Source organism: Terrapene carolina, unplaced genomic scaffold, assembly GCF_002925995.2.
Source record: "Terrapene carolina triunguis isolate 2854851 unplaced genomic scaffold, T_m_triunguis-2.0 Scaffold23, whole genome shotgun sequence".
Classification (NCBI taxonomy): domain Eukaryota; kingdom Metazoa; phylum Chordata; order Testudines; family Emydidae; genus Terrapene; species Terrapene triunguis.
Window position 1 is genome coordinate 28,108,354 of NW_020664374.1, and position 25,421 is coordinate 28,133,774.

Below are 25,421 nucleotides of genomic sequence, written 5' to 3' on the forward strand. Positions count from 1 at the left end.
GTTCTTTAACTTCTTGCTTTTTCACCTTTCCTGTTGTTGCTTCTGATAGTGGGAGCAAAGGTGGTTTGTGTGTCTACGAGAGACTAAAATATGGAAGGTCCCTAAAATATCAAACTTTTATAAACAGAATAGAGATCAGGGTATACGGACATTACAAAGGATCTGTGCCAGGACCCAGAACATCGAGGAATGGAGAACTATCCAGCCACTAAAATAACCCCCCGAACCTCTCATGCAAGGATCTCAGTGAGTTTTACCAATAATAATTTAGCCTAGCAATATCTGTTTGAGATAAGTATTTACCCATTCAATAGGCAACTGAAATGAGGCACAGAGAAAGGCATCAAATGCTCTGGTAATGGGTGAAACAAGGCTTCAAGACAACAGATTGAATAGGCATGACTAGCTTCAAATGATACGGCATGTTAGTGGCACTGCAGAAGCAAGAATAGAACTTGGGAGTCCTCCCCAATCTTCTGCTGTAACCAGTGAAGCACATGTCACCTTACTTTGTATTCAGAGGGGGAAAAAAAAAAAAACACTAACAAAATATATGGACATAACTGTTGCCCAATGATCATGTAACAGAAAGTGGGGCTGAGCCTGAAAACTGCTGAAAGTATAAATCAATAATGCACTCATTATTATACAGAAAGTGTATATTGTGTAATGTATACTTGCATATATTTTAAAGGTATGTCTAATCCTTTCAAACTGATTTGCAAGATCTACTTGGTATTATAAAAAGAACTTTTCAAAAAAATTATATAATTGAAATCACAGTAAAATGATATTTCTAAAACCTTTCTGCAAACTGTATGTGATGCATTGAATGTTAAATCTATTGTTGAATTACAATTTAAAAATATGAAAACTCAGCTGAACATCTCAGCACTGGTGGAATACAAAACAAGATCCTGTAGTATGTTTTAGAACTTTTTTCTTGTTTTGAAGAAATATGATGATGCTTTTAAATAGGGTGACCAGACAGCAAGTGTGAAAAATCAGGATGGGGATGTGGGGGTAATAGGAGCCTATATAAGAAAAAGACCCAAAAATCAGGACTGTTCCTATAAAAATCGGGATATCTGGTGACCCTACTTTTAAAGGGAAAATATCAATAGAAATAGAATAGGCTACCTTGCATGCGCTATAGAAGTAATCAGACAGTACCTGTCAAATATTCTTAATGGATTACTTTTGTATTCAGAAAACCATTCTTAATACTGTTCCATAAAAATAATATTATGAGAGGCAAGTGAAAGAAGACAGTTTTAAAATGTGGCACTTCAGTAACAATATGTATGCCTAATTCCCATTAATGTCAATGGGGATTTATATGAAAGCTTGTAATAAAAAAAATTCTTGCAGTAAAAATTCCCAAGGTTTAAGTTCCTGAACTATGTTGGGCATTATGGAATGTCTTCTTTTTCTTTGCTTGTTGTTTCTCCACCTTTGTGCAAAGGATAGGATTGGGGCAGTACTATTGGTTTGCAAAAAAACTAGACCCACATTGGCCACTCTGTTTAAGTTAATCACCATCCTGTTTCCGTCATTTGCTCAGTCTCTCTCCTGATCACCTCTGCTCCACCTCTAAGGAATAGGCATCAAAGGGCATTTTCATGTGATGATTGTTTATTCACATTAATATAAGGAACAACACAGCAGATTCATGGTTTGCTGAATGGTTAGTACTTGATTGGTGCTCAGAAGTTTTCAAGCAGGAAAAGCTTATGTGCATATGTATGCGTAGGGCCCTACCAAATTCACAGCCATGAAAAACATGTCACAGACCGTGAAATCTGGTCTTTTGTGTACTTTTACCCTATACTATACAGATTTCACAGGGAGACCAGCATTTCTCAAACTGGGGGTCCTGACCCAAAAGGGGGTTGCAGAGGTATTGCAAGGTTATTTTGGGACATTGTGGTATTGCCACCCTTACTTCTGCACTGCCTTCAGAGCTGGGTGGCTGGACAGTGGTGGCTGCTGGCCGAGGCTCAGCTCTGAAGGCAACAGCACAGAAGTAAGGGTAGCAATACTATACCATACCATCCTTGCATCTGTGCTGCTGCTGCTGGCAGTGGTGCTGCCCTCCGAGCTGGGCTCCTAGCCAGCAACTGCTGTTTTCTGGCTGCCCAGCTCGGAAGGCAGCACCGCCACCAGCAGCAGCACAGAAGTAAGGGTGACAATACCATGACCACCCTACAATAACCTTGTGACACCCCTCTACACACTATCCCCTTTTGTGTCAGGACCCCTACAGTTACAAGATTGAAGTTTCAGATTTCAATATCTGAATTAATAAAATTGATGATTTTTAAAATCCTACAACCATAAATTTGGTGAGGCCCTATGTATGTGTAACAAATCCATGCCTGAATATGCAATCAGTCAGTACTGTCAATAGTGAGGCTTGAACTGAAGACAACCTTCTACAGGAAAAAGCAGGCACCCCTACCACTTGAAGTGAAAAATGGCATGTTTAACTGCCAGATTGCAGCTATCTGCATAATCTCTGGAATCAGGCACTACAAAGATATGTTTGCATGCTTACGCATCTAGGTAATTTTCCACATGAATGGATTCAGTATATGCAGTAGGTGCTTCCACTGAACATTATTCCCTATGGACAAGATAACATTCACTTTTTTGAACGTCTGGGCCACAGACGCTTGTTTACTAATGGGGTCTGAAAGAGAAACAGAGAAGGGGATAGGTCCAGTGGGAGAGTAGAGAGAGAAAGGGAAAGGAAAAGCCAGGAGAGAGGGGATGGGAAAAGAGAAGGGTGGCAGACAGCAGGTTAGGAAGAGAAAGAATGGGATAAACTAGTGGAGGATAAAAAAACAGGATGGGCCTGATGAGGTATAAAAGGGAGAGAGAAATGGAATAAGGCAGTGGGGAGAAAGACAATGGGATGAGCGGGGTGGGGGGGGAGCAATGGGATGGAGAATCCTGAATAAGATGGAAAAGGATGGAGAGATGGGAGAAGGTGAATGAGACAAATGAAGGGGAAAAGCGGAATGGAGAGCAAATGACAATAGCTGGACTGAATTTCAGGGAAGAGAATGGACACAAGTTCGTGTGTATGGGGAGGATGAAGAGGCTTCACTCACAAGTGTTAAACTCATACTCTGTCAGCCTGTTATTCCACACACAGAATGTACAAAAACAATAGAAGGAACAATGGTTGAGATCCAACATCCCTCTGACAGCTCATCTACACCTAGAGCAAACTGCAGTGCTGATGGCCTTTTCACTTAGACAGGAGATAAACATTCTTGGTGTGGGCTCTCTTTTGACAGTTGCTAAACTGGTCCTTTAGAATATTGAATGAGAGTGGTTGAGAGTGTCAGGGGATTGACTGTGTGCTCTGCATCAGCAGTATCACCCAATGGAGATGCTCCAGGGCAAAACACCAAGGGCCAGTTATGGTTCGGGGTAGCGTCACAAATTGCAAGAGTCCAAAGCAACAGAGCAAAGGATCGGGTGAGAGTGACTGTAAGCGACGACCAGAAAGATGACATTTAGAGATAAAATGGCTAGAAAGAATAGTGGTTACTGGCTAAGGCGGCGAATAGTACAGTTTGTCCAAAGCCAGTGTCAAAGGCAGGCATAGATGATGAGCCTACTGTGGGTGCATTTTCCCCTAGAAAGAAGTTTGTAGCAACACTCTCTTTAGTTTTATAATAGAAATAGGAGAAGAAAATCTTATAAAACAAGTTCTTGGAATATCTCCCACCACCATTTCTTCTCATTGCCAGACTTCCAGATTTTCCTCTGCTGCTTCTCTGCTATTTTTCCACATTTGCCTGTTTAAAGATAAACAAAAGGCAAACAAAGGAAAACACATCAGGTCTGCAGACTTATGGCAATGATGACTGTGCCTACACTTCTGCTGCAGTGCAGTCAGATTAATGCTGGATTGTGTTGGTTGCTAGATGGTGCTAACTTCTCACAGACAAGGCCTAAGGTTCACTATTGCCTACCTCAAGTGCCTAAATAACAAGTTAAGTCCTACTGTGCTGATGCTGCTAGGTGTATAATTAAAAACAGTATCTGTCTAACAAAGCTGTCAGCTAACGCCTGCTGCTATTATGCAATAGCACAGAGTTGGCTATTAATGGGTGACATGACAACTCACCCCTCCTGTCCCCATAGTAGACAGAGCACCATTTCAACATTAAATTTTCTTCCAGTTCTTACCACTTTTAAAGCAACCTACAATTTAGCTTTAAAATAAAACGATCACACCAAGAATTTGTTACAGAAGCAACACGATCTAGTAGCCAAAGAACTCCATCCTGAGTTCTAGACCCTGACTCCTCTCCAAATATAACTGCAGCAACTTAATGTGTCTGTCTCATTTTCCCTGTCCCCCAAGTGTTCAAGAGCTGGTGAGAGAAATCTAGTCCTCCAAAAAGCTTTTTTTATTAAGTTGGGGGAAAATAGTTAACTATCTTCAGTTTAGAGCTAAATGACTTGCTGATAACGTCTTTTGTTTGTGCTAGTTCCAGATGTGTCTGGGCTTTATGAAGGTGAAGTTTATTTCACCTCAAAATTCACTCCACCTATATAGAGACCAACCACTTCAGCTCTATGCTGAAGAAGCATGATGAAGTGAAATTACTGTCACTCCTAGGGCCAGAGTGCTGTACTACCACACAGCCTTTCTGCCCATTCACTACAGCTGCTACTCCAGCCATAGACTGGAACACAAGTCCATGTTCTTCTGCAGTGGGCTTGTGGACCACTGGGCGTGTATAATCATTTGCAGTTCAGTAAAGTTCAATTTCACAGGACAGAAAAATATCACAATTATATTGCAAACTACAGCATGTAAATGTAAAAAACAAAACTAACTGTAACTTCCTAAAAGTTACATTACAAACTTGTTAATATTGCTTTAATTTATAACTTCCTAAAGTCTAATTATAGGGAGTAAACATGATGTGGTGGGAGGCTAGAGATGCAAGTCCTTGTTCCAAAACTTCATGTTTAATATTGGATAAGCATTTATCTTGGTATACTCATTTCTCTATCTGTGACACCGGGATCACAATACAGGGGAGTTGCGAAACTTAAGTAAGCCTTCAATATTAATTTCTTGGAGATACTCAGATAGCTGGTGTTTTAGAAGTACAAAACATTATTTCCTGCCCTCAAATAATTATGTAGCCTTCTTATATTAACTTTCATCCAAAAGTATCCCCTGGTACTGTACGAAGGCTAACTAATGATTTTAAAATACAATAATATGTGCACGCACAAGAGAGCACGCGTGCACAGAATACCCAAAGGGGTCAGCGTAAAGGTATGAATCTGAGCTGGCCACATTATTTATGGATGGCAAAGGCACAAATGAGTTCTAAAGATGATCTCAAGAAAATAGCCAAACCATCTTTACACCACACTCTATCATGTCTATAAAATGGGCGGAACGTATTATATGGAGCAGTGTAAAGGTTTCATTGCCTTAAGTAAATTTTTTAAATGGCTCTATTTAGATTTTGAAGTTTACACTTCACTTTGATAAATGGAATGGTAGAAGGATGAGCCCAAGTTTGCCATTGTTTTTACTGGTCTGGAGGAAGCCGTTTACAAGGATAAGTTAACTGAGTAGCAGATCATTGATTTACACTGCAATGGCTGTCTGTGACCACTGAAAGTTCAACTTTTCCCAAAATTTACCAAGCATAGTGACTGCAGTATAGGGGGAAAAAGTGTGTGGGGAGAATGGGTAGGGAAGGGAGAGGAACAAAACTTACTATGAAGAATGTGGAGGCTGCCTGTAATAAATATTTCATGACTGTTTTATACAGTGTTTGCCCGACTGTTTTGTGCAATATGATTACAAGGGGTTAATTTCAGCAGAGTTGACAGTACACATGTAGACAAGCAGACAGTAGCTTCTGAGAGCCCCATTTCCTGATACGTAAAGTGTCATTCATTTTGAAAGTTTACCTTTAATGCAACAACAGTTTAATTCTGCACAAAATAAGCCGTTGTTTTAAAACCAATGTTTTGCAATCAACTTTAATCTATTTGCTAAAATGATACACTCTGGTTTTCCTACCTGTGACTGTGGATGAGAGCGTTGAAAGCCAATCCATCAGACCAGCTAGTGGTGAAATTGATAACATTGACCTGCGGGTAATTGCGAGTTGACTGGCGGACCCAGCTCAGTAAGATCTTTTCACTGTTTGTCTGTTGCAACCCAGCCATGATGTTTTTCATTACATCTTTGACCTGCATTAGAAGACAGAATTTCATCAATGGCTGAACTTATTTATTCAAAGCAAATGCTTTTCCTGACCCAAATAAGCACCAATTCTCTTATCCTTTAGCTTAAAGTGATAACGAATGGGGTCTCATAAATAAATGAGTTATAATTGACACCATTGTATAAAAGGAGCAGGGAAGCCTGACTTTGCTAAAGTGACCAGTTTTGACCTGTCTTCTTTGCTGTGTATTCAATATATTCACCACTACGACAACTAAAAGTCTGGTTACTGGATATAAAAATGTACATTTTGGGAGTATGCTTTGCATGGGAATCATCCAGGGAGAGAGTTTATTTGAAATGCGTTTTTTCTTAAACAATTTTCTTACTTAATAGGATAAGTACAAAGGTAGGTAAATCAATGGGGTGCATGAATGAGAGCCAAGTGTGTCCTCTAGGTACAGAGCAGTACCTTCCACTAGAATATAAAAGGTATACTTAAGAAATATACATGCACACACAAATAAAAAGACAGAACATGTCCATTTAAGCAGTATTGTACAGGTTTTGTTTTCATGAGTGAGTTTAAGTAGATTAATTATGAATTGCTAATCATGTTCCACTCTGATCAGAGGGACAGATATGCAGGCCTCCCACTGTTATTTCACTGTGATGACAATTCTGAGAGCTTCCCAAAGGACAACACTCTGTCTGATAGGTTTTCAAGCTGAGAACACTTATGCATTTCCTAGCCACATTCATTACTAGTGACCTTAACCGTAACTTCTATTAAGCAGTGCCTAACATTGGGTTTATGCTGTCTTAAAGGACGGTTTTGATTTTGTTTTTAAATCAACGTAGTCTCTATTCTACTATGTTTCCAACCAGTATTAAATATCTTCTAGGATAAAGGACTAAATATCCAAACTGGACATTTATAACTTGTCCAATTATCCACGTATTGTTTCATTCTGTACTCTTCATCAAGAAATATCCACTGAAGAGTAATTTTTAGATTTGAAGCATTTAGCATGCATGGTCACCTCCAACATGAATCTGCCTCAATTTTGGGGAGTAAAAAATGTAAGTAACATCCAATAGTTAGCATTTCATAAACATGCTAATTAACTAAAGCCTCAAAAGTTCTACAGTAATTCTGTACAAACGTATCAGGTGCTATTTTATAATTCTTCCCCTGACATGCTTCAGTCTGGACTCAATTTATCTGCAAGATATCACATTTCCTTTAACAAACTTAACATTTCTTTTCCAAGTTAATTATCAGTTAAAATGTTTTTTAAAAATTTCAACTAAAACAGACAATTCTATGTGCTACATCTCTGTAAAATGACTTGTACAATTGATATTACTGGTATGTATTGTTTATGCTGATGCATGTGAATTTAGTAAAGATGAATTAGAGGAAAAGGTGCAATTAATGTAGAAGGACTAAGCACTATTTAGAAGTAGGAAACTTTTGTGATAAGGTTCTAATATTTTTCACCTGGAGAAAGGAGCCAGTGAATGTGAGGGACAGCAGGAACAAAGAGATAACAGATAAGGTAACGAAACATATCCAGATTTGTTACTAAAACAGGCAAGATTTGTTCTTACATGTTTTATGCAATGGGAACATGCAGAGCTCAGAGGAAAACATGAATTTCTGAGTGAAGCTACTCATTTTTCCATGCCTCTGGAATACATGCTGCCTGAGGAGTGCACATCACACGTGATGAGCATTTTTTCCCTAATCAGACAGTTTACAGAAAAATTTGTAACAATTTAATTAAACTGCTTGCGTTAAACCAGTGAAAACTCATGTGGACATCAATTTAAAACATCTTTTACTGGTTAGGTTGTCTTGTAATTTTATAGTAAACTAAATAAATATAAGCCAGGTTTAAATTGATTTAAGAGTGTCCATACACAAAGTTGCACCAGTTTAACTAAACAGATTAAAACATCACACCTTTAGTTAACTAAGTGCAATTTTGTATTGACAACACAGAGAACATCAGATTCACTCTGCCATAAAAGATGAAATGTTGCAAAAGCAGCCACATGCAAAAGGGTCGATTGGCTATTACTTAAAGTTCAGTCTGACTGCTGCTGAATAAAACAAGATTAACTCCGTAATAAGGTCAAATGTGAGTCTAAATTGTAACTTTGAAATTCTTATTGTTGCTTAACAAGATGCTTACACATATTTCAAGGTGTCCTTATACTGATACAACACAACATTCATATTGAATCAGGTATGATGTTGGTTTGGGCACCACAGGAAGATGTGAACTTTAGTATCATGGTATGTACATACCTAAAGTGAAATCAGGCTCTGTTGCAGACAGTGGCAAAACTCCCATTGACTTCTGAGCAAGTTTTTAAACATTGAATCATTTTAAGCCACCCCATTTGGCAGCGTTCTTTTTGCTGATTAAAGTTACTGTGCCAGTGATTACAGGTACCACTTACGTTACCTTTGATAATTCTAAAATAAAGTGAATGGAATTAAGTAGAGCTCATTTGTATACAATATAATCTTGAGATGTCCGTTTAAACTAATCTCTAAAATCCTTGGGCCAGATTCTATGTGGCCTTGCAGCTTGGGTAGTTGATTATACTAGTAGATCAAATGTGAATGGCAACACTCACCCTGCACTGCTGTAAATGGTTACGCAAGGTGCAGGGCAACAGAAAAATCAGTCTTGTGCTTTTTAATCTGATTTATACCTGTGCCTGGATCTTGTGAGCTTTTAGGTATTGTTTTGGCACGCCACTGTGACAATCTCTGCCATTATGGTCACTACTTTTAAAAGACTATGATAAATATTGTACAAAGTATGCCTTGTGAAGTATCATTTGAAAACTCAATCTGCTGAAAATTATTGCCCTGGTAAAATGTGTGTGGCAACATATGTAAAGTTATAAGATTCTACTGTATAACACTGCTGTAACATGTTCCAAAGTTAGAATGGCAGGCCCAAACCTGTTTTTCAGATACAAAGTCAGATATCAACAAAGTCAAGTGGGCTATCATTTAGTTAAGTGGCCATTCTCTGGCAGAGGGGAGGCATGAAAAAGAAATTTACATTTCATCATAATGACACCCACAAGAGACAGTTTGCACCATGACTAAGCAAGGATGTTTCTAGCACAAGAAACTGAATTATAAAGAGGGGAGAAAAACACTTGACCACCTTCATCTCGCTCATGACATCATCATCTCTTATCTCTTAAAGAACTGAACTGGGGCAGGGGAAGAGTCCTAGCTGGGACAGTACAGACTGCTGTAAGCTTATGGTGAGAAAAATCTTTTGCTTTTAAGGTCACTTCAATGCTTGTCAATGCTTTATCTTTTTATTACTTTTGTAACCAAACCTGACTTTTATGCCTCATTACTTTTAGTCTCTTGAAATCTTTCCTTTCTTTCTGTAGTTAAACTTACAGTATTGTTTTATCTTAAACAGTGTGTTTGAACTGAAGTATGTGGGAAACTCCATTTGGTATAACAAGGCTGGTGCATTTAACTTTGATGAAATGATGGACTTCCTATGAGCGTGCATTGTCCAGTACACGGCTGGGCAGTCCCAGATGCACATTTCAGGGGGACAAGGCTGGGACTGAGAATTTTGTGGTGTTGCCCTGTATGTAGTTCATGAATGGCTGGCAGAACATTCATACAAAATCACTCCCAACTATTTTACAAGTCAGAGGCACTGTCTGAATAGGCTAGGAGTTGATGTTCTTACAGCAAAGCAGTGTAAAAGGCACCCCAGTTCAGAGATTTGAGGGGACACGGTGTTCAACAGTCCAGATTGTACCCTGGAGAATGTCACAACCACACTGTGGGCTGGCACCACAACAGCGTGGATTTGTATATTTCAGAAAGACTAGACAAGACATTGGTCTCCTTCAGGTCAGAAGATCTGCACCTCTATGAAAAGATTCATATTGTTTTACCCTTTAATCCATGAGGTAAAAAAAACAAAACAAAAACAAAACAGGAAAAAATGCCCTTTCAATTGTTCATGTGTGGATTCCAGCTTTAAAATGCATGTACAATACTATTCCTGGCAAAACGAGCAGGGGCTCTGAATTAATCCAGAAATATATATTTTTATTCACTAGTTTATATTAGCACATACATCTTGCATTTTATTTGATAATCATATCTTATTTGCATTCAGGATTCTACAATCCGATATCTTCCTTAGAATCACACCACCACTTACAGGGATTTTTCATCCTATTAACATATGGAGGATATATATACACTATCTTAATTAGCCTGCATAATTTTTTTTAATACATCACAGCAAGAGAAGATCTAGGTGGCCAAGAAAAAAAATTGTTTAAGGCATCCCAAAAGAAAAATTAAGTCATTGACAGTTGAAATAACTCAGTCTTCAAATCACCCAACTCATTTGAAGCAAAGTGGTTAAGAGTCTCACCTCTCTGCCTCTCGATTGCTGTGATCAATCTTATATGACTAAATGCAAATAGCAATATTGTTTATATTACACCATAGTTCTTCATGGCCATATATAGACATAAGACTATAAGGAGGATTTTAAGGTAGATGATTAACATAATGCAAAGGGACTACAAACTATGAAGAGAGGAAATTGAGGGAAAACAACAGAAAAGGGAAAAGAAACCTACTCTCAGAAAAGTATTATATACAAGGATTCAGGGAAAGTATTTTGGGTCTATGTCATGCTACTTTGTGTGTGTGTTTGTTTGAATGGAATCATAAATTACTGAGGACATCAGAGGTAAGAATAATGATAAAAACAAAACAAAAAGTTTGTTTTCGGAAGGGATTTCCTTTCCCAAGCAAGCTCAGAGAAAACCTAGACAAAGGTCAACATTGAGCTCATGTAATTGAAGCTAATATCCTAAATCTAGTATAATCTGGATTTAGGGCTGGACATGTAACTAAATCCACATTAGTGGTACTGATGATAATCTCCTGCTGTCAGTGGACAGTGGCAGACATCCATTCTCATCTTCCTAGACCTTTCTGTAGCATTTGACACAGTTAGCCATAGGACATCTGAGAGAGGCAGCATGGATCTAGGGTAAGGCACTAAAATTGTTTGAATCCTTCTGGAAGCAGTGATGGGAAACTGCACCTGACATACTAGACCTCCCACTTGTGGAATTCCAATAAGGATCAATTTTCTCTCCAGTCCTATTCAACATCTTGAGGCAGCTGAAGCTGAGTAAAGTTTTTCAGACAAACTAAAAACACACACAAATGCAGTTTTGGCCACCAAACTGAACAATTGGTTGGTTGCCCAGCTCTACATACAACCACTATGTGAACTGGTCAGACCGACACGGGCTCAAGTTTCAGCAATATGCAAACCACACACAAATCTACCTATCCTTCACTACATATACTCATACCACCACCAAGATTGCCCACAGGAACTAAGGACCATCACAAACCTCACCATCTTTTGCTCTAAGTGCAAGGTGCATTTCTTTGATTTGCCTTCTCTAACAAAGATTTAGCAATGTGTAGAGGTTATCTAGATTATCTTTCTCTCTCTCTAAATATACATACACATACACACACTTCAGAACCAAATACTGCATGCAATTTTCCTTCTGGGGAGAGGATGTGAGAATGAGCACATGACAGATTTTTGTCATGTTGCTTAATACACTATGGAAGGCAGTCAGAAGCCACAGTGATAAACATGGTATATAGAATAGAATAGGATAGGAAAAAAGGGAACATAGGCCACTCTCACAAATAACTTCCAAAACATTAAATTCTCAAGTACAAGACCATGAACATAGTACTGACTATGATCATTGTGAATAGTAAAGCAGAAAAGCAGGTACTGGATTAAGATAAGAGCACAGTGAATTGCAAGGGGACTGCAAGCCTAAAACTCTGGTTTCGAAGGAGAGAAAGTGGTTTCTGGCCCATACAAAGGCAGTGGCTGGAGGATAGCAGAGACGCAGTTAAATCCAGAACTGTGGTAATCATGATCCAGCTATGAGTTACTTTTGTTCTTACCTTTAAAAATGTGAGCAGTCCCAACAGAGCTACTCACATGCATAGCAATTTGTAAGATCAGGGCCTATATTTGTAGGATGAAGACCACCAAGCTAAGGAATTGCAGACCAGAAGATTTTTTTTTTTTTTTTTTTTTTTTTTAACTTTCACAATTATTAACCAAAGTAACATTTTCATTTTTTCCTCAATCCAGTGCAGTCTGCCAACTACCTGGAACAGTGACTGTACTCAAATATTTTTCACATGCTATCCTGAAAATATTTCAGACTACAGGAATTATTTTTACATAGCCATAATCTTCAATTTCTAAAAGAAACTCCTGGTGGCCTCAGAAGCATGAGGATGGAGATGCCAGTTAAAAAAATACATGAATTCCTTCAAAATAAGAGGCTCTCGTTGCCCAGTAGTTCCTCGTGATTTAATTGAATAGTTAGGATTTCATATCTACTGGTGCAGTGCACATGAAACTGTACTGTTGCATACAGATTATTAATCCAGTTGTTCAATGAGATGCACATAGGCCCATGCCCAGTCCCAGCAACTTTAAGACTCTCCTCACAGGGACTAGGGGTTGCCTGCATGAGTCTCTTTAAAAATCCTCTTTCTGAATACCATTTGTTTTTTCCAGAAGAGTTAACAAAAAATCATTGTATGGTTTAAGCTCTGTAAAGTATGCTTGTTGGGGTTTTGTTTTGTTTTTTTGGGGGGTAGGGGATCACTCTGAAACTGGAAGTTGGTTAAAATTAGTAAAAAAAAATAAAATAAATAAAGTGCACACAGTTTATAATATGCAGTATTCCTTTTGGTTATTTACAGAGCTTTTCTCTACCAGAGAGAAATAGCTGAGAAATTAAAGGTGTTATTTTACTTTTGTTTAATACTTAATGTGGGACTGAGACTGGGAGTAGAGCTGGGTGACCACAAATGTGTGGAAAAGGGGGAAACCTGAGAAAGGACTGGAACTTCAAAGAAAAAGGCGCAGTAATAGATTCAGAACCATACACATTAAAGAGCTTTGGCCAAAAGTGACCACCACAACAGTATGGTATAATCTGAGAGAAAATTCTAGTGAGAATCTAGAGAGTAGGATAAGACAAGAAAGGACAGAAATACCACATACAATACTGAGGTACCTTTGAAAGTCTTTCTTCACTCTGAGCTGATTTGCCTGGACTATGCTTTCCCTGATGACTGACTAGGACCTTCCACAGAAGCATATTCACTCCCTGTGGTTCCAATTGGCAAACTGATCTCTCTCAACTGTCCTATAAGGCCCAGGTGTCCATTAAGCTACTTAATTGCCACCCAACCACTTAGATAATTAACAACTCAGGTGGACATGGGTTGGTTCATGCTCCTTAGCAGAACCTGCCACAAATAGGCTGGTCTCTGACTCCCCTAAAAGGCCAGCACCGATGATATACACATTTTGTCAGTAGGCTGTGCTTCAGCCAAGCATTTCACCTCTGTGGCTGCTTTCAGTTCCCACTCCCTAAGTTGCAAATAAAACAAATTAAAAACAAGTTCTTGGGGAACACACCCATTATCCAAGTATAGCCTGTTAGCAGACAATTTGGGGAGTCCTAGCTCTCTAATTGAGATTTTCTTCAATAGCAAACTGCAACATTTCCAGATATTTAGTTACAAGAACAATCTGCAACGGGGAAAGCTTTGCCAGGCAACTAAGGCCTGTTTCGTTTATAACTAGCATGTACTACAGCCTGCTTTGCTTTCTTAGGTGACTGAAAATACCCTTTAGTCCTGATAAAAATGTAACACATTATTTTAATATATTTATAACTAGATAACTAAAGGATCAGGGACATATTTCTCAGTAATATAAATCACTCTGAGACCTGGAAAAAAAAAAATAAAAAAAAAAAACCCTAATAGATGACAAAGGTTTTCTCCACAGAGTTCTTAATCTGCTTTTCCTGTGCCAGTCCTACAAAGGACATAGGTTGCCCCCACGGTGCCAGGCTCACACCAACTTTATGCAGGGGTGTTTGATTAAAGGGAGAACAGCCCAAATTAAAAGCTAGCTTTACTCAAGGTTTCCTTATCCAGCAACACTCTGTTGCTGTACATTAATGCCTTCCTGCCAGTCCTCCTTTAAATTGTCGTAACATCTGTCCTTCTGTCCTTTGATAAGAGAAAATAAAAGAACTAAATTCTGGCCCGTTTAGAAGGGAAAGAAGAGAGAAAGTGAAAGAGCCAAACCTATTTGCTGAGAGGTTTTTGTGAAAATGGGAACTCAGCTCAGATCCTACAAACACACACATACTAGTGTTACACATGAGTAGTCCTACTGCATACAGTGGCACTATCACAGGAGTAGGCAACCTGCGGCACGTGAGCTGATTTTCAGTGGCACTCACGCTGCCCGGGTTCTGGCCAGGGGGCTCTGCATTTTAATTTAATTTTAAATGAAGCTTCTTAAACATTTTTAAAACCTTGTTTACTTTACATACAACAATAGTTTAGTTATATATTATAGACTTATAGAAAGAGACATTCTAAAAACATTAAAATGTATGACTGGCACGTGAAACCTTAAATTAGAGTGAATAAATGAAGACTCGGCACACCACTTCTGAAAGGTTGCCGACCCCTGCACTATCACATATGTAAAGTTAAGTGCATGCACAAGTGTTTGCAGGATTGGAGACTGCTAGTACCTTAAAGCCCCACCCCAATCATCCTCTTTCATTTACCTCTCATGTTTCTGTGGCATTTTAAAGAGGTACTTTCAAATGAAGCAGCATGACAGTTGTTCAAACCATACATCATTGATGCAAGAAACCACAGCTTTTGCATAGGATTGCATTGCAATTTACAGATGCTAGTTCATCTTTAGTTCCTACCAGGAAACCAAAGCATGCACAATGAGTTGATCCTAACAATGAATGTATTCTAAGACACTAGTGAAAGAGGATCAGATCCAGAGTGAAAAGGACATGAACCAAACTAATCTTCTCAGAGTCAACAGAGAAAATGAAATAGTGGTTCCAATCTGAGCAACTCACATATGCAACAACACATTAAGTACGTTATTGAACAATTTTCCCCTGGTGTAACGCTACTGAAATCAATGGAATTGTACTAGGAATAAATCTGAAAACCACTACATTAGTTTGCAAACTTCCACTGATCCAAATAGCTTACATTATGTATGCTAAGAGAATCAGAGCAACATGGAGGATACAGTGATTCCCTGCAGAGAAAGGAGAGTTATTGTTTGGAGAAACAAAGAAAATCCCAGGGACCCAGTTCTTCCTTGCAGAATATCCTGAGGGGAAAGAATGAGACCCCTGCAGAACCCAGCACAAAAACCGTGGACCAACAGCATACATCCTGAGTCCAGCTCCAGACAGCAGTTCAGGCTGGTGGATATTGTTACTGTTTCTTATTTCATGATGGGCAGAGTAGCTACATTTGCACCAAGCAGGTACTGAAAGATCAGACATGTAGCTGGATATCCATATATATTGTGCCAGGGAATTAATAAGTGTGTTTTCTGTACATAAACACACACCATGAGAGGAATGCTGGGAATGGGAGAGGCCAGGAAAAAAAACAACAACTAGCAGTAAAGATTTCCATAACTCAAAACAATGTGAAGAAAAAAGACAGTATATGAGTCTGCAGAAAAGCACACTCACATCTATCTGTAGTTTATATACATTAAAACATGTATTGCTTAAATTTTTGCTAGAAGTTTTCACAGTTACATATGGTCCAGTGCTCATACTCCCATTACCTGTGCTTCAGATACAGTACTCTACAGCCTTCAAAGCAATAAGTAATCCCACCAGCTAAACCAAATAAGAGAAGTATTTTAAGGCCTTTCCTGCAGAAAACCACTGTTCCCTTTTCTGTGAATTTGTGTGTGAGTGGGGATGGTAGATGATTGTCCTTTGTGTGTTTGGGGCTTATCAGCATTGGCTCATTGCAACATGAAAAACAATCTTGCTTATCTTTTGCCAGAATGCTAAAATGCCCTAACTGTGTGTGTGTGTGTGTGTGTGTGTGTGTGTAAAATATACTTAGTATGAATCTCTACCCCATTGTCAAAGGAGCACATACACCCTAAACTAATATCAAGCCCTTCCTAGAATATAGCTTTAATGGTATCTCAAAAATGGTTAACATCATCCTAAGCTTCCTACCTGAGCATATCTGTCTGTGGTCTCCTTGCTTGATCTGCTCTGTACTAATTCCCATTCTCTCTAGAGGGCAAGGCCTATCTCCCTTATGTCCAGGGTGGAGCTAAATGTGCCACACCTGCCTCAAGGAGTTATTAAAACTTCAGCTGCTTTTTGCAGGGTTCTAACAACATCTGCGATTGAGTGGGTCAATGGTATAAAAAAAAAATTAAAAAAAAAAAGCAAATGTATGATGACTTTAGTATTTAACCGAAAAAGAAAAACAAAAAAGTCATTCTTCTTCTGTTATTAAAAAGGTGAACAATTCTTCCACATTAGTTTTGTCTATTGATTTTTCAACAACTCACAGTAAAATTAGAAAAGCTGCTATTAATGCTCCATAACCTATTTTATAATCTGCTGATTCTTAATGTCCCAGATAATATGCAAACAAACCATTATCAAATTTGCTCATTTAAGAAATGAGGACTTGGTGAATGGCCTTATTTTGTTTGAAATGCCTATGTTGTTTTATAGTTTGGGTGGGTAACAACATGCAAGGATCATGTAACACACATTTCAGAGAGAACCTTCAACAGTATCCCTCACCTGCCAATGGAGAATTATATTCCAGATCAATCCAAGGGTCAGTTTATGATTTCCATCCACTATGTCTGTGCTTCCAATATTCACCAAATCAACCTATTGGAGAAATGCAAAATAAGTACTGTATGAAAAAGTATTTGGATACTAGTGCATTTTGTGAAAGAAACCATGACAAAAATGTAATTTATTTTGGATTTTGAGAAATATAGGCATTTGAAGTAGTTATCTGATTAATCTTGAACCAGTTTGTTTAAACCACATTTTTAAATATTATAATAGGTTGGGGCGTTGTTTTGTTTTTGTGAGGGTGCATACATTGGCAAAAGTAAACATTCAATGCTTATTTGAGAAATGAAACAATTAAAGTGCAGGCAAAAAGCAAGTGGCAGAGTTAGCGATATGGAGATATAACTGTCCAAGCTCTAAAGTTAAGTGAAAATATAAAGTTAAAATACAATAATTAAATACAAATCCACCCCTACATGTTAATGCAATATTAAGACTGCACAATTAAAAATCACAAACAGACACTTCAAGGAAATACACACAATAAGGTTCCCACAGCAACTTCAAAACTGTCACTTTGCACATTTTGTTTTACAAGTTACATTTTACCAAAAATAAAAACCCTCTAGTAATATTGCAATGCATATTTGGCAAGGAAAAAAAAGGAAAAAAAGAAAAGAACCTATGTACAGCCAGCCCCTTTAACATTTATGTGGGAGATCCCATTTTCTTCTTTCCTGTCTTTGTGATTGCAATGTAATGTTTCATTAACTCTTTCGAGATGTACGAGATACCCATATTGAAGTCATTGAGAGTTTTGCCAGCAGACGATGCATTTTGGAGGACAGGGAGGAGGTCAGGGCTTGTTGCCTGGAGCACACCCTACTGCATTTCCCAAATATGGTTCTCTGAATTTGCCACTCCAGCACATTACTCTGGGGTAATAGCCTCCCCCTGGGGGCCTTGTCCTTCAAGATGCTGAGTACTCTTTGTGAAGTATTGAGCACCTTCACCTCTCATTTCTTACATTGGGAGACCAGGGTGCTCAGTATATCAAAAGAGGCAACACCTTGTGAAATCATGTCCTGAGTTTGAAACACCTTTCTCAAGTATCTTTTTTAACATGCAAGTTCAACTCCTGTATGGCCAAAACTGTATCTAGAGTGAGACTATGGGGTCAACATCATGATCTGCACTCAGCACGTGGACTCATGGAGCCCTGTACTACACAGCTAACTCCTGAAACTAGTAGAAATCATTTTTGCATGATTGCCAGAAGCAGGCACCACAAGGGCACAGGCTGATTTTGCAGAGTTGCTATACACCTGTGTGGGGTCATTTACACTAGCCTCCTGCCCACAGCCAGAATTTTTCCAAAAAATGTAACTTCTTTTTCTTAACTGAAAAAATCTGAGAACTCAGAATGACACTTTTTTTTCTTTGAGAATTATTAAACTGTTACAAATAGCAGTGTCTGAGTCAGATCAGAATCAGATCAGTAGTCTCTCGGTACACTTTCCACGAGGACATTAGATGCCATTCCCTAGATGACAAATGGGCTCTGACTTGCCTAGGATGAAATCATTTAGGGCATCCCCTACACATTCTGTATCCCTTAAGGATCAGTGTAAACAGAATGACAAATCCACACATATTTTGTCACAATGCATTTGGCTGGCCATTGAGACTTGTTATATATAAGCCAGAATAACAGTACCTCAGGGTCTTAGAAGTCAGTCTACCATGGCTAAAGTGGAATAAGTTGCCTGCCTTCGGAACATTTCCATTTTAGAAACCCGTAGGGCTTCTACCTGGAGATTTGTACATAATCTTACACAGCACTATTCTCTCAATTTAGCATCTAGATTCAAGGGTTGTCTTAAAAGGGCAGTCCTGCAATGCCTGTTTCATTACAGCTTCTCAGTTCACTTACTGAATGGACTGATCATTAGTTTGCCACAAGTGGGATTCTCACTGCCCCAGCCATTACTGAGGGGGAGCTGTGAAGAAGGACTGCTCCCCCAAACCAGAGAGAAGGAGCAGGCTTCCCTGTTACGTCTCCTTACTGTAATCCCTGGGACTACAGAGAAGCAATTTTAAGATACACATCAGAAACTCTTTGAATATAGTCCCCTCTGGTTATTTATACTACCCCATTCACCTTCTTCTCCCCTTTTAGGACTCTAAAGTTTAGCAGAAGTACTTGGAACCACATGCTCCTTTTAGAGTCTTGGCGCCAAATATTTGGTGCTGTAATGGGACACTCCTGGAGCCCAACAGATGCTGCTTTTCAGAGGTTTCTGAAGCTTAGCAGTATACACATCCTACACGTGTGACCATTCAGAGGCCATGGATTCAAAGAACTACAATTGCGGGAGAAGGTTTTTTAGAGAGGGTTTTTAGTTTTATAATCTGACACTGCATAATATACATGATGAAGCCTTAACCTATTAAAAGGGTCAATTTTAACCCTGTCCTAAACAACCTTGACATACTCTTAGCATTATTTGAAAGAAGCTTGCTGTATGAGCTGTACTTCCTGTACACATTAGAAAGGCACTGTAGCTATGTGCTAGAATTTCAATGAACAACCCACTAGCACATTTTCCTAATGCCCCCGTAAACAGATGTTTTAAACAATTTTAAAAAGTAATATTATACTGTATGCATGTAATGAAGTGTTTTTAGCACATTGACAAATATTTGACCACTGAATTTTTTCAGAGTGATATACAATTGTCTATTGCACATCGCATCCTTTCAGTGATGCAGAATTGGCAACTTTTTAAAAAATTTCATTAAAAATGTATGGCCTCCCGTAAAGATCTCTATTACCAATTTAACACTCCCGTTAAATCACTTTGACTTATGCACAAATGCTCAGCTAGGTACACGTTACCTCAGAGTTAGAAAATCAATGAATCCATGTACCAGCTGAACTCAAGCACATTGAAAGACTTACTGTACCTATCAAGAAATCCAATAGAATATGCGGCTCAGAATGCGTGATTACTATTCCATCACAGCTTACTGGGTTTTAAGTGAATGTTATTATTAATTTGAATCTATTCTTGAGGGGGCGGAGGGGAGGGTTGTGATATAATTAGTTGGCCACTAAACATGTCTGATAAAGTTATTGGTCAATTAGAATGCCTGTAAGAGGTAGATACTAAGGGAATATTTACTCCAACATTATAAGAAGCATATTGGCCTGAAGTGTCAATCTTAACAGAATAGAATGGAATGTGCGGGGGGGGGGGGGTTTAACCTGGCTCACATCTTTAATGTTGTTATCCCATAAACACCTAAGGAAATATACTAGAAATTGTTTCTCCTAAGAAAAACCTCAGATGTTTAGACATCACTCTACCGTATTTTGAAAGCAACTGTTTAATGAGTTGAAATTCTGATAGCTAGAATCAACTCCTATTTTACTAAGGATGACTTACGGTAATGAACACTTTTAATATTTATTGTAACACCACATTAACAAAGAATTGCACTGGATCAGGCTTCAAATAGCATTCATTACAGATTTATTATTCAGCTACTTTAAAACCTGCTGCCAGAAAACATCTGAATTATATTTGGCACAAACAGACAGCCATGTTGCAGAACCCATAGATAAGTTAAGTCACATTAGTACCATTGCTTTGATGTATAGTGGACTTTAGAAACTGTATCCTGTATCCAGGGGTTGAGCTATCACTTATAAAACATTAAGCATGATGTCTAATGCGTGTTCTGACCTTGTCCAGGTGATTACTTACGTTATTTTTCTGCAAGACCTGCAGTGCTTTGTTGACATTGTTCAGAGCATGAACTCTTGTGGAGCCCTTTTCTTTTGCCTGTAAGCACATTTAAATTAAAAAAAAAATGCTGAATATAATGAGACCACTTCTTTAAGTTCATGGATTTGTATTTCACAAACTTATGACTATTTTGGAGACGATACTATAATTATTTCTATATATATGCAAAGTAGAATTTAAACTACTAAATAAAGACAATTGTGAAACAAACAATCTTAATTTGAGGGCTAAAATGGTTATTGACATTTTTTGAGTGAACATATAATCAAAATGTATATAGGAATCAGATAAATTCAGGTTATTTTTATTATGATTAATCTCCCTTGCCACAGAACAATTTAGGAACATTACCATGACAACCAACCAGATAAGCATCAGCATGTATAATATTTGCAAGTATCTCCTCTCTGGAATGTGACTCATGTTGTCAGCTTGTTTCCCTACATTTATGAGAAAGTTTAAGAGAAAGCTCTCAAGCTCACGAAAAACAAAAAGGAAATTCAACAGGCAAGAATCCAAATATTTTTGCTGTGTTCTTTTAGCATTTACATGTTAGTAAGGGCAGATTTGATTCCCTTTAGTCAGGTTACTTCAAGACATATATTTTAAATGTCAACTCTGTGAAAAAAGTCTGTCTAATTCTACATAATTTATTATAAAACCAATTTCTGTATATCAGAGTTAAACTATTTAACTGAGAAAGCCTAGCTTCCCTTTAGTGTACAAAGGGGATGTCTGCTTTACATCCTTAGTGAATGGCCATATTGTTACCATTTGCACCTGCACTATTATGAACCTGCTACTCCCAGGCTCAGTTGTGCTCACCAGTCCAGGGAGAGCTCCAGGATTAATTCTGCTTTAGGAAGGCAGAATCCTTCTCAAAACCTGTCTACAGTAGGAATATTTTTTTTAAAAAATATCCCATCTTTGCTAGCATTTGATTCAGCTACACTAACATTAGCAACCCAGAGTCCTCATGCAGATGGACTACTACCTTCTGCCATCATTTGTCAAAGAGGAAGAAGAATTTTATTTTATTTTTTTTAAAAGAATTAAATTTAAAGAAAAAAGCATCTCCAAATAAATACAAAATATAAGCAAAGTTCTAAGTTGGAGGGAGAGAAATATATTATGCTCAAACAAGGAAAAGAAGGGGAAAAGCGATGCTGCATACAAGTTAGAACAAATCTCCAAAATATGATTTATCAAAGCTTTTGAGGTTTTCCCATAATTAGCTGCATATATGGCAATCATTGATGATATATTTCATCATGTGTGGCTGATCAGATAGAAGATAGTATAAAGTGTAAAAATTAATATGGTCACCAAATGTTTATAAAATAGGTCCACAAGGTTTTTAACAAATATCTCTAGTGAGGTACTAAACAAAACAAGGGGTCAAAGATGAAATTCACTTTTAGAATACATACTTAACTGTGGCACCTGTCCAATTTAGGTACCTATCCTCAGAGATGCTGAGAGCCTCCACCAGTGCTTAATTTGTGTCAGGGCTGAGCCCCGGCACCTCTAATCTTGGCAGTTCATAGCCCTGGCACCTCTAGGCTTGCTGCATCAGTTATGAAAGTAAAAAATTTGCTTGAGCCCCGGCATGTCTTTAGTTACAAATTAAGCACTGTCCTCAACGCCTACTGAAGTCAATAGGTGTTGATGGTGTTCAGCATGACTCAGGATTAGAGGCTTGATCCTAACAGGTGCTGAGTTCCCTCAACTCGAACTGAAGGCAGGATTAGTTGAGGATGCTCAGCACCTCATAGGAGTGCTCAGCACTTTGTCTGACGTATCCATTGAGAAATACTAGTGTGATTTTAGCCAACTATCAATATCTTGCAAGACTGCCATGTGGAAAAGTACAGTAAGGTTTGTAATTACAAAAATGTATACATACAAGTTTTTGGCCTGTAAAACCTTCAAGGAGCTCCAGAAGTCTTCGTCCATCTCGAAAATCATTAAATAGGTCTTCAATATAGTGCTTCCCAAACTGAAATAAATATAACAATGGCATGTTGTTAGCTAAACCAGCAAGGGATAGAAATGATTATCTTTCACAATATCACTCTTATTAAAATGTGAGGTTAGAACCATGGAGTTGTGAGCACTTGTACATTTTAAAAATGCAGAATATGTCAAAACATTGCTCTACTAAATATAGCAGTTGTCCTACAAGACGAAACAGGAGAATAGCTTGCATATAAATTGATACAAATAAGACTCTTCTCACAAATGTCCTTGTTGAACAGGCACTGTCTAATAGCTGAGACCCTAATTTCAAAGTAACTTAAAATGATTTTTACTTGGTGAGGAATGCACACCACACATTAATTCTCTAAATTACAAGATAGTCATCATCTGTCTGAAACTTATAAAAAGCCAAATATTTTTGTGCTCCCACTATTAATTTATACTGTAATAGCAGAACTCTACACTTAGTTATTGACAACATCCATAAAGCTGGGAGACAAACTAGGCTTGCTGACTAAGTTGCAGGGGGAAAAACAACAGGGAAATTAATTAATATTTGCCAAATGAAAAAGGAGAGAAATATTAATTTTAAACGTCAAGGAGGATCTTTTACACAAAGGTGAGAAACAAAACCCCCAAACTATCAGAAAACAGCTAAGTGTCACTTCCAAGTCTTATACTCAAACTGTAGATGAGTTGAACACCCTCAGCTGTCATCTGAATCCATTTTAATTGAAAGGTTCAGAACCTTACAGGATCAGGCACCATGGTTAACATTTGGACACGTATTGAATCATACCATATACGGGGGAGTGGGGGGACGTAAGATTTCCTCCCTTGCTTTTCACTGGCTGAAGGGGGTGAAAAAAGGTGGTTTTTATCTTTTCTAAAATCAAGTCAGGTTTTTAAGTTAATGCTTATGTCACTGATTAATGAATAAAGTAGAATGAAACAGCAAGGTGATTTTTATAATGCTTAGCTGATGTGTGGTTTTACCTTCACATTTATTTGATAACTGATAGTTTTGTGACTTTGTATTAGAGCTGGCCGAGAACCAGAACAAAATCTAATGACTGTTTTGTGGATGCTAAGATTTTGGGTTGATTCATCTGTCTCTGAGCACAATATACTTGCTTATTTGTGAAGCTTCAGAGATTGATTTGTCATGAAATATCTGTATTTTGATTCACTGGAGATTAAGCCACACCCTGGATATAACTGGGCCTTTTATCACAGATCTGTGTGGGAGTAAGAGGCAGTGAATCAGTCACTCAATAAGGAAGCTTAATGGTTTTGGATTTTTTCTGTTCACAGTTACTCACTCAATCACTCCAGTGCTCAGTGCAGCTCACACTAACCAAATCTGAAGCTCCAACATAAGCCACTAAGCTAATAACCCATACATTGCCATTTGATTGCTTGTGAAATGTGTCAGATGATACTGAATAGATTCATATGATTCACAAAGACAACCCCTTCCAATCTTAGTTAAATTTTCTATTTAACAAATAATATTCAATCTGCTCCATTTCTTACAGTGTGTTTAGTATGATGGACAGCTCTGATAGAGTGTTTTACAGTGATGACACAGGAGCATGATTTAGGACATCAGACAATCACCTGCAGAGGCCAATAAAAAATTCTATACCCAAGTGCCCCGATGAGGACATGCACCACTGACACAAGAAGCACAGTGTGCACATGCAATGTGTAATCCAGGGGTCGGCAACCTACGGCACGTGTGCCAAACATGCAAGCCGATTTTGAGTGGCACGCTGCTACCTGCCGTGGTCCCGGCCCCCAGCCCCACTCAGCCTCCCCCACCACTCTTCCCTGCGGGGGCAGGAGGCAGAAGCTTGGGTTCTACAACCAAAAGTTCCTTTTTCTGTGCCCCTCTCTGCTCCCTCACCATACCCCACTCACAGTGGTTGTCCTTGGTCAGTGAGGACCCAGGGTTCAGAGGTGCAACTGTGTGAGTTCACTGCACTCCTGGGGAAGAAGGCACCTTGCTTGCACTTGCTCTGGCTGGCTGCCCTGCCAGCCGTAGTTCCTTGCCACCTGGCCCTCCCGCCAACGGTTCCTCTCTGCTGGCCGCCCTGCCAGCCACTCGTTGCCTTGCCATCTGCTCGTTCGCCGGCTGACAGTCAGGCACCTTCTCCTGCCACATGGTTCTTTGCTGTGACCTCTACACATCAGTCTCTTAGTAATTTTCAGCTCTTTGCAGGCTGGGGTAGAAACACTGTCCCATCTCAAGTAATTTCAGCTCTCATTTGAGCACTTTAACATAACAAAGAGGCTCCTAATGAAGCCTATTCAGCTCTTAGAACAGTGGGGAGGAACAGGTTAAACCACACTGGGGACCCAAGGCTATGTTTACACTATGCAGCTTTTAGTGACACAGCTGTGCAGCTACAGCTATGCTGGTAAAAGGCAGGCAGTGTAGCCGCTGTTTGTCGGCAGGAGAGAGCTCTCCTGCTGACAGAAAACTTCCACCCCAAATAAGCAGCATTAGCGTTGTCGGCAGGACAGCATTCCTGCAGACAAAGCACTCTTTACACCAACACTTGTCAGCGACAACACTTTTGATTTGTGTGTGTGTGTGTGTGTGTGTGTGT

The 25,421-nt window shown here is 38.7% G+C and overlaps 1 protein-coding gene across 1 annotated transcript in view; it reads right to left on the reverse strand.

Annotated features, from left to right (window-relative positions):
- The window catches only part of LOC112112035 (dystrophin), a 1,981,667-nt gene that overhangs the window by 1,403,714 nt on the left and 552,532 nt on the right, over positions 1-25,421 (reverse strand). The window contains exons 3-6 of the mRNA XM_026649948.1: positions 22,733-22,825; positions 20,785-20,862; positions 17,012-17,104; positions 6,077-6,249 (exon numbers count right to left, since the gene is read on the reverse strand). Of these exons, the coding sequence (XP_026505733.1) occupies positions 6,077-6,249; positions 17,012-17,104; positions 20,785-20,862; positions 22,733-22,825 (437 nt within the window). The remainder of the gene's footprint in view (positions 1-6,076; positions 6,250-17,011; positions 17,105-20,784; positions 20,863-22,732; positions 22,826-25,421) is intronic.